The sequence below is a fragment of the Scyliorhinus torazame genome, chromosome 13 (genome assembly GCF_047496885.1).
Source record: "Scyliorhinus torazame isolate Kashiwa2021f chromosome 13, sScyTor2.1, whole genome shotgun sequence".
In the NCBI taxonomy this organism is placed as follows: domain Eukaryota; kingdom Metazoa; phylum Chordata; class Chondrichthyes; order Carcharhiniformes; family Scyliorhinidae; genus Scyliorhinus; species Scyliorhinus torazame.
The window spans coordinates 84,965,720-84,984,608 of NC_092719.1; the positions used below are offsets into that span (position 1 = coordinate 84,965,720).

The 18,889-nt window shown below is 47.7% G+C and overlaps 1 protein-coding gene across 1 annotated transcript in view; it reads right to left on the reverse strand.

Moving 5' to 3' along the window:
• Positions 1–18,889, reverse strand: part of lta4h (leukotriene A4 hydrolase) — a 98,458-nt gene that overhangs the window by 12,617 nt on the left and 66,952 nt on the right. Inside the window, exon 17 of the mRNA XM_072471931.1 lies at positions 18,374–18,456. Within this exon, the coding sequence (XP_072328032.1) occupies positions 18,374–18,456 (83 nt within the window). The remainder of the gene's footprint in view (positions 1–18,373; positions 18,457–18,889) is intronic.

Here is an 18,889-nt window from a genome sequence, read left to right on the forward strand (position 1 = left end):
AACACTGCATCGAGGAAACTCTGCCCCTCACTGATACGTCGCAATATCTGAAGCTCAGGCTCCAGCTCGCTAACTCAGAGCTGAAGTTCCTCGAGCAACCACAATTTGCTAGACATGGTCGCTATGATGTCATGTGAGAGTACCTTAAAGAAATGGGTGTTTATAAATGGGTGTGTATGCAAGTATCTGTAGTGAGAGTACCTTTTAAGAAATGGGTGTTTATTACTGCAGTGACGTCAGTGGGTGGAGCTGGGCTGTCTGCCAGCTTTTTACTTTTGTTTTAGGCTGTTTGCTGCAAGGTGTGTTTTAGTTTCGTTTTCAGAGCTGGATAGCTGCAGTCACAGCCAGAAGGTCTATTAGAGTCTCTTTCTGTAATCTAAAGACTGCAAATCGATCCTGGTGATTTAAAACTAATAACAGTAGTGACTTTAACCTGATGTGCTTCTGGTAAAAGGTGTTTTAAGTTGAATGGATGTTAAAAGGAAAGCTGAAAGGATTACTTAGTGTTGTATTTGAATTAATGGTTGCTAAGATGTTCACTGTATGTTTTAAAAAGGTTAACTTGAGTTCATAGAATAAACATGGTTTTGCTTTAAAAAATACTTTTTCATTTCTGCTGTACCACACCTGTAGAGTGGGCCGTGTGCTCCCCATACCACAATCTAGTAAAGGTTGTGGGTCAGGTGAACTCCATGATACACTTTGGGGTTCTCTAAACCCTGGCCCATAACAAATTGGGGGCCCATAACAAATTGGGGGCTCATCCGGGATGAAAGTCTATCTATTGGATTGGCTTAGTGAACTTAAAGACAGTGAGGTGTGAGCATATTGTGGGCGCTTTTCAGGTGTGGTATTTTAGTTTAAGCAGGGAGTGTGTTGTGGACAATGGCTCTTTCAAAGGCTCTGAAGTTTTTGGGGGTGGAGACGGTCACACGCAGTACCTTACGGTCAGAGACTAAAAGCAGACTGTTAGATTTGGCAAAAACATTGCAGTCAACATTACCTGACAAAATGCGAAAAGGTGAGGTCATTATGGCGGTGGCTAAGCATTTAAAGTTGCCTGAGATACAGTTTGACTCATTGGAAATAGCAAAAATTCAGTTGCAAATTAAACAAATGCAACATAAGAAAGAATTAAAGCAGCTTGAATACGAAAGTGAGAGAGGGGAAAAAGAGAAAGAGAGAGAGAGGAAAGAGAGAGAGAAGAAAGGAAAACAGAAAAAATAGCTGTAGCAGAACAAAAAGAAAGAGAAAGGGAGATACAGATCAGGGAAAAAGATAAAGAGAGAGTTTGAATTTAAGAAAATGGCCATGAAACATGAGTCAGTTAAAATTGGCAGACATAAAGGGAAAAGTACAGTTGGATGATAGTGATGAGGATAGTGATAAAGAGCATCATAGTCAAAGACTTGGTGGGGATCTATTTAAATATGTCCAAGCATTGCAAATGTTTGACGAGAAGGAGGTAGAAGCCTTTTTCATTTCATTTGAGAAGGTAACTAAACAAATGAAATGCCACAGGACATGTGGGTATTACTGATTCAAACAAAGCTGGTAGGTAGGGCTAGTGAAATGTATGCATCACTACCGGAGGAGGTATCAGAGACGTACGAGGAAGTGAAAAAATCCATCTTAGGTGCTTATGGACTAGTGCCTGAAGCCTACAAAGGTTCAGAAATTTAGGGAAAGAATTTGGTCAAACATACATGGAGTTTGAAAGGATCAAACAGAGTAATTTTAATAGGTGGATAAGGGCTTTGAAAATAGACCAAACGTATGAAGCTCTCAGAGAAATTATACTTTTGGATGAGTTTAAAAATTCAATTCCTGATACAGTGAGGTCTCATGTGGAAGAGCAGAGGGTTAAAACTGTGAGAGTAGCAGCAGAAATGGCAGATGATTATGAATTAGTTCATAAATCAAAGCTTGGTTTCCGACATCAGTTTCAGCCTGTGAGGGATAGAAACTGGGGTCATGAGAAATACTCAAGTGGTAGAGGCAAAGGTGATCTGATGGGAGATAATAAGGAGAGTGTACCTCAGACTAAAAAAGAAATCCAGGAGGGTGGAAAAGAAATGAAAAATGTCAAATGTTTTCACTGTAATTAACTAGGCCATGTAAAGTCAGTATTGGCGGTTGAAGAAAAGCACTGGGAAGGCTGATGTGGTAAAACAGAATAAAGCAGTGGGGTTTGTTAAAGTGGGAAAGGAAAGCCCAACTAAAATGAAGGAGGTGCAAAAGATTGTGTAGCCTGATCAAGAGGTGATTGATAAGAAGGTGCCAGATCTATTTAAATAATTTACTTGTGTGGTAAAGTTTACTCATGTGTATCAGGAGGAAGAGGTAAAAAGTCACAATTTTAAGAGATACAGGAGCTAGTCAATCTTTAATGGTAAGAGATGAGGAGTTATGTAGTTTGGGAAGAATGTTGCCAGAAAAGGTGGTAATATGTGGAATTCAGGGTGAGGAGTAGTGTTCAATTATATAAGGTAAGGTTGGAAAGTACAGTGAAGAGTAGTGAAGTGGTAGTATGAGTAATAGAGAAACTATCTTGTCCAGGAATACAGTTTATCTTGGGTAATGATATAGCTGGATCGCAGGTGGGAGTGATGCCTACGGTGGTTGATTAGCCAGTGGAAAGTCAGCCAACTGAAGTGTTGAAGGATGAATATCCTGGGATTTTTCCGGATTGTGTAGTAACAAGGTCGCAAAGTCACAGGTGAAGACAAGAGGAGAAATCAAAGAGTGAAGATGACGTTGAAGTGCAATTGTCAGAAACGATTTTTGATCAGATGGTTGAAAAAGAACAGGTGGAGGATGAGGCGGATAGTTTTAGTTCAGGAAAATTGGCGGAGTTACAACAAAAAGATCTAGAAATAAAACGGATATATCAGAAAGCATACACGGAAAAGGAATCTGAGTGTATACCAGAGTGTTATTACCGTAATAGTGATGTCTTGATGAGAAAATGGAGACTTTTACATATGCAGGCGGATGAAAAGTGGGCAGAAGTTCATCAAGTAGTATTGCCGGTTGGGTATAGAAAGGAGGTGTTGTGAGTTGCACATGAGGTACCAGTGGGAGGTCATTTGGGAATAAGGAAAACTCAAGCTAAAATGCAAAATCATTTTTATTGGCCTGGAATACATAAAGATGTAGATAGATTTTGTCAATCATGTCACACATGTCAAGTGATAGGGAAACCTCAAGCAGTGATAAAACCAGCGTCTTTAATACCCATTCCAGCATTTGAGGAACCTTTCACAAGGATCCTAATTGATTGCCTAGGACCGTTTCCTAAAACGAAAAGTGGGAATCAATATCTTTTGAAGACAATGGATGAGGCTACTATGTTTCCAGAAGCCATTCCAGTATGTAATATTACAGCTAAAAGGATTGTGGAGGAGTTACTTAAATTCTTTACTAGATATGGACGACCCACAGAAATACAATCAGACCAAGGATCAAATTTTACCTCAAGGTTATTCAAAGAAGTAATGGATAGCTTAGGAATAAAACAATTTAAATCAACTGGGTAGGCCATAGAAGGCAGAGAGTAGCAATGGAAGGATGCTTTTCTAATTGGAGGGCTGTGACCAGTGGTGTTCCACAGGGATCAGTGCTGGGACCTTTGCTCTTTGTAGTATATATAAATGATTTGGAGGAAAATGTAACTGGTCTGATTAGTAAGTTTGCAGATGACACAAAGGTTGGTAGAATTGCGGATAGCGATGAGGACTGTCGGAGGATACAGCAGGATTTAGATTGTTTGGAGACTTGGGCGGAGAGATGGCAGATGGAGTTTAATCCGGACAAATGTGAGGTAATGCATTTTGGAAGGTCTAATGCAGGTAGGGAATATACAGTGAATGGTAGAACCCTCAAGAGTATTGAAAGTCAAAGAGATCTAGGAGTACAGGTCCACAGGTCATTGAAAGGGGCAACACAGGTGGAGAAGGTAGTCAAGAAGGCATACGGCATGCTTGCCTTCATTGGCCGGGGCATTGAGTATAAGAATTGGCAAGTCATGTTGCAGCTGTTTCGAACCTTAGTTAGGCCACACTTGGAGTATAGTGTTCAATTCTGGTCGCCACACTACCAGAAGGATGTGGAGGCTTTAGAGAGGGTGCAGAAGAGATTTACCAGAATGTTGCCTGGTATGGAGGGCATTAGCTATGAGGAGCGGTTGAATAAACTCGGTTTGTTCTCACTGGAACGAAGGAGGTTGAGGGGAGACCTGATAGAGGTATACAAAATTATGAGGGGCATAGACAGAGTGGATAGTCAGAGGCTTTTCCCCAGGGTAGAGGGGTCAATTACTAGGGGGCATAGGTTTAAGGTGAGAGGGGCAAGGTTTAGAGTAGATGCACGAGGCAAGTTTTTTTACGCAGAGGGTAGTGGGTGCCTGGAACTCGCTACCGGAGGAGGTGGTGGAAGCAGGGACGATAGTGACATTTAAGGGGCATCTTGACAAATACATGAATAGGATGGGAATAGAGGGATACGGACCCAGGAAGTGTAGAAGATTGTAGTTTAGTCGGGCAGCATGGTCGGCACGGGCTTGGAGGGCCGAAGGGCCTGTTCCTGTGCTGTACATTTCTTTGTTCTTTGTTTTGTTTGCGTAGCATCCAGAATCGCAGGGAGCGTAGAAAGATGGCACCAGACATTAAAGACAATGTTAAGGGCTTATTGTCACGATTATCCAGAGGATTGGGATAAAGGAATTCCATTCATACTGTTTGCAATTGGGGATGCACCTAATGGGCGTTATTCTTCGCCGGCGGGAGTCTCCGTTCTGCCGGCGCTCGGGGGTTTCCCGACGGCGTGGGGGTGCCCCACAATGGGAAACCCCATTGACCGGCCGGTGTTACGGAGACTCCCGCCGGCCGGTCGGCGCAGAAATGTGGCGGGGCGGGTAGGAGAATTTCGCCCAATGAGTCAACCAAATTTGGTCCTTTTGAACTAACTTTTGGTCATGAGGTAAGAGGACCACTTAAATTGATTAAAGAAAAATTGGTGACTGAGAAATCGGAAATTACATTATTGGATTACGTGTCAAATTTTAGGGAACGATTAATTAGAGCAGATGAATTGGCTAGACAACATTTAAAAATGGCACAAAATGTGATGAAACGGGCAGCGGACAAGAAATCCAAAGTTCGTAGTTTTGCCAGTGGAGATAAAGTTTTAGTGTTGTTACCAGTGGCAGGTGAACCTTTAAAAGCTAGGTTTTGTGGACTGTATCAGATTGAAAGGAAATTAAGTGAGGTGAATTATGTGGTAAAAACGCCGGATAGAAGGAAAACTCACCGTGTGTGTCATGTGAGTATGCTTAAAAGGTACTTTGAAAGGGAAGGAGAGAAAAAGGAGGTTTTAATGATTCTAACTCAAAGTGATGAACCAAATCCAGATGACTGTGAATTTGACATACCTCAAATTAAATTGGAAAACGAAGATGTTCTTAAAAATTGGTACAAATTGTTGAGTTACCTTCCAGAGGAAAAACGGACTGACCTGAAAGAGTTATTGGAGATTCAACGATATGGGGAATAGATAAGAGATTCTGTGGTCGCGAGCGAGACTCCCGGAAGGTATGTTGCCTCCCGGGTGCCAGGGCCAGGGATGTCTCGGATCGTGTCTTCAGGATCCTTAAGGGGGAGGGGGAGCAGCCAGAAGTCGTGGTGCACATTGGTACCAACGACGTAGGTAGGAAAAGGGGTGTGGAGGTAATAAATGAGTATAGGGAGTTAGGCTGGAAGTTAAAAGCCAGGACAGGCAGAGTTGTCATCTCTGGTTTGTTGCCGGTGCCACGTGATAGCGAGGCTAGGAATAGGGAGAGAGTGCAGCTGAACACGTGGCTGCAGGAATGGTGTAGGAGGGAGGGCTTCAGGTATTTGGATAATTGGAGCGCATTCTGGGGAAGGTGGGACCTGTACAAGCAGGGCGGGTTGCATCTGAACCAGAGGGGCATCAATATCCTGGGAGGGAGGTTTTCTAGTACTCTTCGGGAGGGTTTAAACTAATTTGGCAGGGGAATAGGAACCGGATTTGTAGTCCAGCAACTAAGGTGGCCGATATTCAGGACGCCAAAGCGTGTAGTGAGGCAGTGGGGAAGGGAACACTGACAAAGGAGAGTACCGGGGCAGCACGGTAGCCTTGTGGATAGCACAATTGCTTCACAGCTCCAGAGTCCCAGGTTCGATTCCGGCTTGGGTCACTGTCTGTGCGGAGTCTGCACGTCCTCCCCGTGTGCGCGTGGGTTTCCTCCGGGTGCTCCGGTTTCCTCCCACAGTCCAAAGATGTGCAGGTTAGGTGGATTGGCCATGATAAATTGCCCTTAGTGTCCAAAATTGCCCTTAGTGTTGGGTGGGGTTGCTGGGTTGTGGGGATAGGGTGGAGCTGTTGACCTTGGGTAGGGTGCTCTTTCCACGAGCCGGTGCAGACTCGATGGGCCGAATGGCCTCCTTCTGCACTGTAAATTCTATGATAATCTATGACTTGCATGCACGGAGATGGGTTGAAGTGTGTATACTTCAACGCAAGAAGCATCAGGAATAAGGTGGGTGAACTTAAGGCATGGATCGGTACTTGGGACTACGATGTGATGGCTATCACGGAAACTTGGATAGAAGAGGGGCAGAAATGGTTGTTGGAGGTCCCTGGTTATAGATGTTTCAACAAGATTAGGGAGGGTGGTAAAAGAGGTGGGGTGGCATTGTTAATTAGAGATAGTATAACAGCTGCAGAAAGGCAGTTCGAGGAGTATCTGCCTACTGAGGTAGTATGGGTTGAAGTCAGAAATAGGAAAGGAACAGTCACCTTGTTAGGAGTTTTCTATAGGCCCCCCAATAGCAGCAGAGATGTGGAGGAATAGATTGGGAAACAGATTTTGAAAAGGTGCAGATGTCACAGGGTAGTAGTCATGGGTGACTTCAACTTCCAAAACATTGAGTGGAAACTCTTTAGATCAAATAGTTTGGATGGGGTGATGTTTGCACAGTGTGTCTAGGAAGCTTTTCCAACACACTATGTAGATTGTCCGACCAGAGGGGAGGCAATATTGGATTTGGTACTTGGTAATGAACCAGGGCAAGTGATAGATTTGTTAGTGGGGGAGCATTTTGGAGATAGTGACCATAATTCTGTGACTTTCACTTTAGTAATGGAGAGGGATAGATGCATGCAACAGGGCAAGGTTTACAATTGGGGGAAGGGTAAATACGGTGTTGTCAGACAAGAATTGAAGTGCATAAGTTGGGAACCTAGGCTGTCAGGGAAGGACACAAGTGAAATGTGGAACTTGTTCAAGGAACAGGTACTACGTGTCCTTGATATGCATGTCCCTGTCAGTCAGGGAAGAGATGGTCGAGTGAGGGAACCATGGTTGACAAGAGAGGTTGAATGTCTTGTTAAGAGGAAAAAGGAGACTTATGTAAGGCTGAGGAAACAAGGTTCAGACAGGGCGCTGGAGGGATACATGATAGCCAGGAGGGAACTGAAGAAAGAGATTAGGAGAGCTAAGAGAGGGCATGAACAATCTTTGGCGGGTAGGATCAAGGAAAACCCCAAGGCCTTTTACACATATGTGAGAAATATGAGAATGACTAGAGCGAGGGTAGGTCTGATCAAGGACAGTAGCGGGACATTGTGTATTGAGTCTGAAGAGATAAGAGAGGTCTTGAACGAGTACACTAACAAATCTTCTGTATTTACAAATGAGAGGGGCCATATTGTTGGAGAGGACAGTGTGAAACAGACTGGTAAGCTCGAGGAAATACTTGTTAGGAAGGAAGATGTGTTGGGCATTTTGAAAAATTTGAGGATAGACAAGTCCCCCGGGCCTGACGGGATATATCCAAGGATTCTATGGGAAGCAAGAGATGAAATTGCAGAGCCGCTGGCAATGATATTTTCGTCCTCACTGTTAACAAGGGTGGTACCAGGGGATTGGAGAGTGGCGAATGTCGTGCCCCTGTTCAAAAAAGGGACTAGGGATAACCCTGGGAATTATAGGCCAGTTAGTCTTACTTCGGTGGTAGGCAAAGTCATGGAAAGGGTACTGAAGGATAGGATTTCTGAGCATCTGGAAAGACACTGCTTGATTAGGGATAGTCAGCAAGGATTTGTGAGGGGTAGGTCTTGCCTTACAAGTCTTATTGAATTCTTTGAGGAGGTGACCAAGCATGTGGATGAAGGTAAAGCAGTGGATGTAGTGTACATGGATTTTAGTAAGGCATTTGATAAGGTTCCCCATGATAGGCTTATGCAGAAAGTAAGGAGGCATGAGATAGTGGGAAATTTGGCCAGTTGGATAACGAATTGACTAACCGATAGAAGTCAGAGAGTGGTGGTGGATGGCAAATATTCAGCCTGGATCCCAGTTACCAGTGGCATACCGCAGGGATCAGTTCTGGGTCCTCTGCTGTTTGTGATTTTCATTAATGACTTGGATGAGGGAGTTGAAGGGTGGGTCAGTAAATTTGCAGACGATACGAAGATTGGTGGAGTTGTGGATAGTGAGGAGGGCTGTTGTCGGCTGCAAAGAGACATAGATAGGATGCGGAGCTGGGCTGAGAAGTGGCAGATGGAGTTTAACCCTGAAAAGTGTGAAGTTGTCCATTTTGGAAGGACAAATCTGAATGTGGAATTCAGGGTTAACGGTAGGGTTCTTGACAATGTGGAGGAGCAGAGAGATCTTGGGGTCTATGTTCATAGATCTTTGAAAGTTGCCACTCAAGTGGATAAAGCTGTGAAGAAGGCATATGGTGTGCTAGCGTTCATTAGCAGAGGGATTGAATTTAAGAGCCGTGAGGTAATGATGCAGCTGTACAAAACATTGGTAAGACCACATTTGGAGTACTGTGTGCTGTTGTGGTCGCCTCATTTTAGGAAGGATGTGGAAGCTTTGGAAAAGGTGCAAAGAAGATTTACCAGGATGTTGCCTGGAATGGAGAGTAGGTCTTACGAGGAAAGGTTGAGGGTGCCAGGCCTTTAGAACGGAGAAGGATGAGGGGCGACTTGATAGAGGTTTATAAGATTATCAGGGGAATAGATAGAGTAGACAGTCAGAGACTTTTCCCCCAGGTGGAACAAAGCATTACAAGGGGACATAAATTCAAGGTGAATGGTGGAAGATATAGGGGGGGGGGGGGGGAAGGATGTCAGAGGTAGGTTCTTTACCCAGAGAGTTGTGGGGGCATGGAATGCACTGCCTGTGGAAGTAGTTGAGTTGGAAACATTAGGGACCTTCAAGTAGCTATTAGATAGGTACATGGATTACGGTAGAATGATATAGTGTAGACTAATTTGTTCTCAAGGGCAGCACGGTAGCATTGTGGATAGCACAATTGCTTCACAGCTCCAGGGTCCCAGGTTCGATTCCGGCTTGGGTCACTGTCTGTGCGGAGTCTGCACATCCCCCCCGTGTGTGCGTGGGTTTCCTCCGGGTGCCCTGGTTTCCTCCCACAGTCCAAAGATGTGCAGGTTAGGTGGATTGGCCATGATAAATTGCCCTTAGTGTTGGGTGGAGGTGTTGACCTTGGGTAGGGTGCTCTTTCCAAGAGCCAGTGCAGACTCAATGGGCCGAATGGCCTCCTTCTGCACTGTAAATTCAATGATAATCTATGATTAATCTAGGACAAAGGTTCGGCACAACATCGTGGGCCGAAGGGCCTGTTCTGTGCTGTATTTTTCTATGTTCTATTTTTCTATATCACATGGGCATATTTGTGGAGGTAAATTGGGAAGTACTAAAATGGCTATACATGATGTGGATGTGGGAAATGCTGTTCCAATCAAACAACATCCATAGACGTAACCCTTTAAAATTGGCACAGGTTAACAAAGAGATTGAGAGTATGCTTAAAAATGGCATAATTGAAGTGGGTTGCAGCCAATGGAGCTCACCCATAGTGATGGTACCTAAACCAGACGGTACCCAACGGTTGTGTGTGGACTACAGAAAGGTTAATGCAGTTACAAGAACGGACTCTTATCCCATCTCACGTTTGGAGGATTGCATTGTGAAAGTGGGACAATCAGCTTTTATTTCCAAACTGGATTTACTTAAAAGGTTACTGGCAGGTACCTTTATCCGAAAGGTTGAAGGAGATTTCAGCTTTTGTGACTCCAGATGGTATATACCAATTCAAAGTTCTGCCATTTGGCATGAAAAACGTCCCAGCCACATTTCAACAGTTAACTAACAAAGTTGTTTCAAGATTACCCAATTGTGCGGTATACATCGACAATCTGGTAATTTTCACAGACATGAAAACATCTGATGGAGTTATTCGATTGACTTCAGGAGGCGGGTTTGGTAATAAACCTAGCCAAAAGTGAATTTGGAAAAGCCCAAGTCACTTTCCTTGGCCATACAACTGGACAGGGTCGAATGGTCACACGGGATGTGAAACCAACAGTTGTTGAGGAGTTTTCAATACCCTCGAGACAAAGAGAAATAATGCGATTTCTTGTTTTGAGTGGATTTGATCGAACATTTGTGCAAAAGGTTTGTAGCGTGATTGCTCCACTGATGGACTTGCTGAAGAAACGTCGAAAATATCAATGGACAGCGGACTTTCAACAGGCATTTGACTGCCTGAAAGCTGTGATAACCAATGCTCCTGTGTTGGAGAATTGCAAGGGATTCTGCGATCAGATTGAATTAAAGTATCTGACTTTAAAGAGAAATGCCGAGGCGTAGAGAAATGGACGGATCGTGCAGAGACCTTCTTGTTCAAAGAGACTGTCAATCGAGAAGGATTTCAGTTGGAAGAAGAAAAACGAGGGAAAAAATGGACTATATTATTATACCTGTTTGCGTGTTGTTTTTTGAAACGATATAGTATATTTACTGTGTGCATTTCGTAAAGGATGGTGAAAAGGTGAAAAATGAAACCATCTTGAAGTTGATGGTTTATTTTTGTTTCTTGGGGGAGGTGTCATGTGAGGGTACCTTTCAGAAATGGGTGTTTATAAATGGGTGTGTATATAAGTATCTGTAGTGAGAGTACCGTTGAGAAATGGGTGTTTATTACTGCAGTGATGTCAAAGAGTGGGTGGACCTGGGCTGTGACAGCTTTTTACTTCCGTTTTAGGCTGCTTACTGCAGGGTGTGTTTTAGTTCTGTTTTCAGAGGGAGACTTCCGGTTGCGGCTATGCAGAGCTAAGTCGCACGTTCGGCAGCTCCCGCTTGGAACGGACTTTTGGGCTCTTTTCAGGGCCCCCCAACGGCATTTTTTCGACATTTCCCGGTGTGGGAAGACGACTGCAATATTCCCCCGACAGTGTATGGCTTGGACCAGGAGCGGGACGACTAAAAAAGTGGTGGTGAAGCCAAAGAAAGTACGAGGGAAGAGCAGCAAGATGGTGGCAGGCGGGGACCAGGCAGCGTGGATGCAGTGGGCACAGGAGCAGCAGGAGGTTATCCAGCGCTGCTTCAGGGAGCTCAAAGCGGACCTGCTGTAGCCGATGAAGGCTTCTATTTATAAGCTGCTGGCCCAGGGGATTGTGATCCGCGAGGTCCGACAAAAGATCTCAGATAACGAGGACGAGATCTTGGGCCTAGCGGTAAAGGTGGAGGCGCACGAGGCGCTCCACAAGAAATGGCAGGAACGGTTCGAGGAGATGGAGAATCGGTCGAGGCGGAAGAATCTGCGGATCCTGGGCCTCCCGGAGGGGCTAGAGGGGTCGGACGTGGGGGCCTATATGGTCACCATGTTAAACTCGCTGATGGTAGGGGGTCCTTCCAGGGGCCCCTGGAGCTGGAAGGGGCGCATAGAGTGCTGGCGAGGAGGCCCAAGGCCGCGGGCGGTGTTGGTGCGGTTTCATCGGTTCGTTGATCGGGAGTGCGTACTCAGGTGGGCCAAGAAAGAGAGGAGCAGCAGGTGGGAGAATGCGGAGGCTCGAGTATATCAGGACTGGAGTACGGTGGTGGCGAAGAAGAGGGCCGGGTACAACCGGGCGAAGGCGGTGCTGCACAGGAAGGGGGTGAGGTTTGGCATGCTGCAGCCGGCGTGTCTGTGGGTCACCTACAAGGACCGGCATCATTATTTTGAGTCCCCGGAGGAGGCGTGGGCCTTTGTTCAGGCCGGAAAGCTGGACACAAACTGAGGGTCGGTTTGGAGGGTCGGGCGTGGGGATGGTCGGGGATTGTTGTTGTTGTGTCACATTTTGAGGGGGTGGGGTTCTTTGTTCTTGTTAGTTTAGGTTCGGTGTGGATGGTTAGAGTGGGTTAGGCACTGTTTTGGTTGGGTCTGTCGGGTGGGCTCTTGGAGGGGGGCAAGTAAACAGAGTAGGATGGCCGGTAGGGGAGGATGGGGCCCCGCGGGGGAGTGTGAGGCCTGAGTTGGGGGTGAGGGGACTGGGCCAGTAAAAGGAGCTGCGACAGAGGAGGCGGGGCCGGGCAGGTGAAAAGCGCGGGCTTTTCCCCACGCTGAAGGCTGAAGGGGGCGGGGCCGGGAAGCGTGGGTTTCTTCCCAGGCTTGGGATGGAAGGGAGAGGCGGAGAGCCTGCTAGAGGGTAATGGAAGGGGAGAGGAAGTCCCACAATGGGAAGAGTCGAAGGAGAGGCGGGAGTGGCTGGGGTAAGCAGACCTGGGGGAGTGCAATGGGGGGAGCAATGCAGCTAGGAGGGGTCCTAGCTGGGGGGGTGGGGGAACCGGGTTGCTGCTGGTATGGTCAAGGGGGAGCTGGAGCGAGTAGAGGGGGTTGGGACGGGGGGTTGCTGCCGTGGGGAACGGGCCGGGCGTGGGGCGCAGGCTGGCCGAGGAGGGGTTATGGCTAGTCGGCGGGGAGGGTAGCCCCCTGATCCGGCTGATAACCTGGAACGTAAGGGGAATGAACGGGCCGGTTAAGCGGGCCCGGGTGTTCGCACACCTGAGGCGGATGTGGTCATGCTCCAGGAGACACGCCTGAAGGTGGTAGACCAGGTAAGATTGAGGAAGGGGTGGGTAGGCCAGGTGTTTCATTTGGGGCTGGATGCCAAAAATCAGGCGATCTTGGTGGGAAAGAGGGTGTCATTCGAGGCGTCGAGCATTGTGACAGATAAGGGCGGCAGGTACGTAATGGTAAGTGGTAAGCTGCAAGGGGAAAGGGTAGTGCTGGTCAACGTGTACGCCCCGAACTGGGACGATGCAGGTTTTATGCGGCGCATGTTGGGTCGGATCCCGGACTTGGAAGTGGGGGGGGGGGGCCTGATAATTGGGGGGGGGAACTTTAACACGGTGTTGGATCCAGCACTGGATCGCTCCAGGTCTAGGACGGGTAGGAGGCCGGCGGCGGCTAAAGTGCTGAGGGGGTTTATGGACTAGATGGGAGGGGTGGACCCTTGGAGATTTGCAAGGCCGGGGGCGAGGGAATTTTCATTCTTCTCGCACGTTCATAAGGCCTATTCCCGGATCAACGTTTTTGTTATGAGCAGGGCGCTGATTGCGAGAGTAGAGGATACCGAGTACTCGGCGATAGCCATTTCGGATCACGCCCCGCATTGGGTCGACCTAGAACTGGGGGAGAAGAGGGATCAGCGCCCGTTGTAGCGCTTGGAGGTGGGGCTGTTGGCGGATGAGGAGGTGAGCGAGCGGGTCCGAAGAAGCGTAGAGAGAGATACCTGGAGGCCAACGATAACGGGGAGGTCCGAGCGGGGATGGTCTGGGAGGCGCTGAAGGCGGTGGTTAGGGGAGAGCTGATCTCCATTAGGGCCCACAAGGAGAGGAGTGAGCAGAGGGAGAGGGAGAGGCTGGTGGGGGAGATGGTGAGGGCAGACAGGAGGTATGAGGAGGTGCCGGAGGAGGGACTGTTGAGGGAGAGGCGTAGCCTCCAGGCCGAATTCGGCCTGTTGACCACCAGGAAGGCAGAGGCACAGTGGAGGAAGGCCCAGGGGGCGATTTATGTATATGGGGAAAAGGAAAGTCGGATGCTGGCACATCATCTTCGGAAGAGGGATGCAGCTAGGGAGATTGGGGGAGTTTGGGATGTGGGGGGGGGGGGAGAAATGTGGTGCAGAGTGGGGTTGGCATCAATGGGGTCTTCAGGGACTTTTACGAGGAACTGTATCGGTCCGAGCCCCCACTGGAGGAGGGAGGGATGGGCCGCTTTCTGGACTAACTGAAGTTCCCGAAGGTGGAGGAGGGACTGGTGGCGGGATTAGGGGCCCCGATTGGGTTGGAGGAGCTGGCCAAAGGGATAGGGAGCATGCAGGCAGGGAAAGCACCGGGGCCGGATGGTTTCCCGGTCGAATTTTACAAAAAACGTGAACCTGCTGGGCCCGTTGCTGGTTAAGACCTTCAATGAGGCGGGGGGGGGAAAATTGAGGATTGTGTGCCGCAGGTCATCCGCGAAGACCAGACGGGGTCCGTGAAGCGGAGGCAGTTGAACGCGAATGTGCGGAAGCTCCGGGACGTTATGATGTTGCCGGCGAGGGAGGGGGAGGCGGAGATAGTGGCGGCGATGGACGCGGAGAAGGCCTTCGATAGGGTAGAGTGGGGGTACTTGTGGGAGTGCTGAAGAGGTTCGGGTTTGGGAAGGGACTCGTCAGGTGGGTTAGGCTGTTGTACGAGGTCCCGATGGCGAGTGTGGCCACGAACAAGAGGAGGTCTGAGTACTTTTGGTTGCATCGAGGGTCGCTTGTCCCCCCTGCTCTTCGCGCTGGCGATTGAACCCCTGGCTATGGCACTGAGGGAGTCGAGGAACTGGAGGGGGCTGGTGCGGAACATAGGGTGTCGCTCTATGCGGACGACTTGCTGCTATATGTGGCGGGCCCGGTGGGGAGAATGCCAGAGGTAATGAGGATCCTCAGGGAGTTCGGGGATTTCTCAGGGTACAAGCTCAACATGGGGAAGAGCGAGTTGTTCGTGGTTCACCCAGGGGACCAGGAGAGGGGGATTGGCGAGCTCCCACTAAAAAGGGCGGAGAGGAGCTTCAGGTATTTGGGGGTCCAGGTGGCCAGGAGCTGGGGGGCCCTGCATAGACTTAATTTCACGAGGCTGGTGGAGAAAATGGAGGAGGAATTTAAGAGGTGGTAGGGTAGGGTGCAGTCAGTCAAGATGACGGTGCTCCCAAGGTTTTTGTTCCTGTTCCAGTGCCTCCCCATTCTTATCCCGAAGGCCTTCTTTAGGCGGGCCAACAGGAGCATAACGGGGTTTGTGTGGGAGCGAGGGACTCCGAGGGTGAGAAGGGTGTTCCTGGAGCGGAGTAGGGATGGGGAGGGGGGGCTGGCGCTTACCAACCTCTCTGGATACTACTGGGCCGCCAGTGCAGCGATGGTGCACAAGTGGATGATGGAGGGGGAGGGGGCGGCGTGGAAGAGGCTGGAGACGTTGTCTTGTGACGGTACGAGTCTGGAGGCACTGGCAACGGCACCGCTCCCTCCAATGAGGTATACCACGAGCCCGGTGGTGGCGGTTGCCCTCAAAACCTGGGGGCAATGGAGGCGGCACGGGGTGGGGGCCTCGGTGTGGACCCCGATACGGGGGAACCACCGGTTTGTCCCAGGGAGAATAGATGGAGGGTTTTTGGGGTGGTACAGGGCAGGGATAAGGTTGGGGGGACCTGTTTGTGGATGGGAAGTTCGCGAGCCTGGGTGAGCTGGAGAAGTACGGGCTCCCCTCGGGAAACGCCTTTAGGTATCTACAGGTAAGGGCGCTTGCCAGGCGGCAAGTGGTGGAATTCCCACTGCTGCCGCCACGCATGGTACAGGACAGGGTGCTCTCGGGGGCGTGGGTTGGAGTGGGAGGATCTCGGCAACATACCAGGTGATGCAGGAGGAGGAGGCGGCCTCGGTGGAGGGGACGTGGGCATATGCCCTAGGGAGGGTGAACTCTTCCTCTTCGTGCGCAAGCCTCAGCCTCATACAGTTTAAGGTGCTGCACAGGGCACACATGACCGGGACAAGGATGAGCCGGTTTTTTGGGGAGTGAGGACAGGTGTGTTAGGTGCTCAGGGAGCCCAGCAAACCACACACATATGTTCTGGGCATGCCCAGCGCTGGAGGAATTTTGGAAGGGCATAGCGAGGACGGTGTCGAGGGTGGTAGGATCCAGGGTCAAACGGGCTGGGGGCTCGCAATATTTGGGGTTGCAGAGGAGCCGGGAGTGCAGGAGGCGAAAGAGGCCGGTGTTCTGGCCTTTGCGTCCCTGGTATAGCATACTTCTTCAGTGGAAGGGTGCGAGGCCCCCAAGCGTGGAATCCTGGATCAACAATATGGCGGGGTTTATTAAATTGGAAAGGGTGAAATTTGCTTTAAGGGGATCGGCGCAAGGGTTCTTCAGGCGGTGGCAACCGTTCTTGGACTTCCTGGCAGAACGGTAGACAATGGTCAGCTGCAGCAACCCGGTGCGGGCGGGGGGGGGGTTCTATTTTATTCATTTAATTTTATTTTTATTTATTTTTGCTGGTCTATACTGGGGGATCTGAGGGGGTGTATATATTTGCTATGTGTTTCAGCGGGTGTTAATTTATTATTTATGTATGGGGAGGGGGGCACTGGGTTGTTTTGTTTTGTTTTTAATTCTATTGGGTTCCTTTTACTTTTTGTTGTTGATATTTTGTGAAAACTTTAATAAAAATGTTTTGTTTTCAGAGCTGGACAGCTGCAGTCACAGCCAGTAGGTCTAATAAGAACATAAGAACTAGGAACAGGAGTAGGCCACCTGGCCCCTTGAGCCTGTTCTGCCATTTAATGAAATCATGGCTGATCTTTGTGGACTCAGCTCCATTCTCCGTCCCGTACACCATATCCCCGGATCCCTTTATTCTTTAGAAAGGTATCTACCTTTTTCTTAAAAACGTTTAAAGAAGGAGCCTTAACTGCTTCACTGGGCAAGGAATTCCAAAGATTCACAACCCTTTGGGTGAAGAAGTTCCTCCTAAACTCGGTCCTAAATCTACTTCCCCTTATCTTGAGGCTATGCCCCCTAGTTCTGCTTTCCCCGACCAATGGAAACAACCTGCCCGCATCTATCCTATCTATTCCCTTCATAATTTTATATGTTTCAATAAGATCCCCCCGCATCCTTCGAAACTCCAATGAGTACAGTCCCAGTCTACTCAACCTCTCGTCATAATCTAATCCCCTCAACTCTGGGATCAACCTAGTGAATCTCCTCTGCACTCCCTCCAGTGCCAATATGTCCTTTCTCAGGTAAGGAGACCAAAACTGAACACAATACTCCAGATGTGGCCTCACCAACACCTTATACAATTGCAGCATAACCTCCCTAGTCTTGAACTCCATCCCTCTAGCAATGAAAGACAAAACTCGATTAGCCTTCTTAATCACCTGTTGCACCTGCACACCAACGTTTTGCGAGTCGTGCACCAGCACACCCAGGTCCCTCTGCACAGCAGCATGTTTTAACATCTTACCGTTTAAATAATAATCCATTCTGCTGTTATTCCTCCCGAAATGGATAGCCTCACACTTGGCAACATTGAATTCCATCTGCCAGAGCCTAGCCCATTAGAGTCTATGCCCCCTAGTTCTGCTTTCCCCGACCAATGGAAACAACCTGACCGCATCTATCCTATCTATTCCCTTCATAATTTTATATGTTTCAATAAGATCCCCCCGCATCCTTCGAAACTCCAATGAGTACAATAAGTACTCCAAGTAATCTAAAGACTGTAAATCGATCCTGGTGATTTAAAACTAATAACAGTACTGACATTAACCTGATGAGCTTCTGGTAAAAGGTGTTTGAAGTCGTATGGATGTTAAAAGAAAAGCTTAAAGGATTACTTAGTGTTGTATTCTTTGGGGGTTGTATTTGAATTGATGGTTGCTAAGATGTTCACTGTATGTTTTAAAAAGGTTAACTTGAGTTCATAGAATAAACATTGTTTTGCTTAAAAAAATACTTTTTCATTTCTGCTGTACCACACCCGTGGAGTGGGCCGTGTGCTCCCCATACCACAATCTAGTAAATGTTGTGGGCCAGGTGAACTCCATGATACAATTTGGGGTTCTCTAAACCCTGGCCCATAACAATGAACCACAATGGGGTTTACCAACTCCCACATGTTCCAGATATAACACATCGCCTGGCCCTGCATCCTTATTTTATTTAATTAGAATTTAAATTTGATTTTACTTCACTAATCTTTACTTTGCGCAGTGTTTCCCGAACTAGCCTTAACTTCCAAAGTCAGAAAGGTAGAAGGACTCACCTACCAGTCACTTACTGGTGACATCACAGATGTGTTAACTTTATACTGAAATGCCAACTTATGCCCCAGCTCTCCTGCCTTGGACTGCACCTAACCAAGCCGTTTCTCACTCTGACGCTGCTCTCCCTTTCCCCGCTGTTTTAACTCACCGGGCCCGTCTCTCTCCGCATTGTTTCTCACTCAGTTTAATAGTTTTCACTGAATTATACCTGAATTTGATCTCTGCATTTTTGACGTCGTTGAATTTGTAGACTTGCTGCATTCGTTTCACATTGTTCAGACGCAGTGGAGTCTGAAGACCAAAAAGAGAAGTAGTTACTGTAATAAAGAACATTTATTTAACAAGAACTGAACATCGATCCTGTTCAAAATCATTTTCTTACTTTTTACATCACTGCTTTTTCTTTCTTTCTGGCGGGAAATTATTAAATAAAATCTTAAAATTAACTACAGCAGTCATTTACACCATCTTTTCCAACCCATTCTTAAATATTAATTAGACAACAGAATAGTCCAATAAAAAGTGTTAATGATGTGCCTAAAGATTCTATTCACTGCATGACATTTATTAATTCATTATAAAGTGTTTTGTGAACTTTATAATTAAAGATATGCAAATGCTATTTAATCTGCTTTTCGGGGAAGCGGCACACCGGTTAAATTAGATAATCTGCAACATTGACAATTTAAACACTAAATCCAACAATGTCCATTGTATTTCTGAA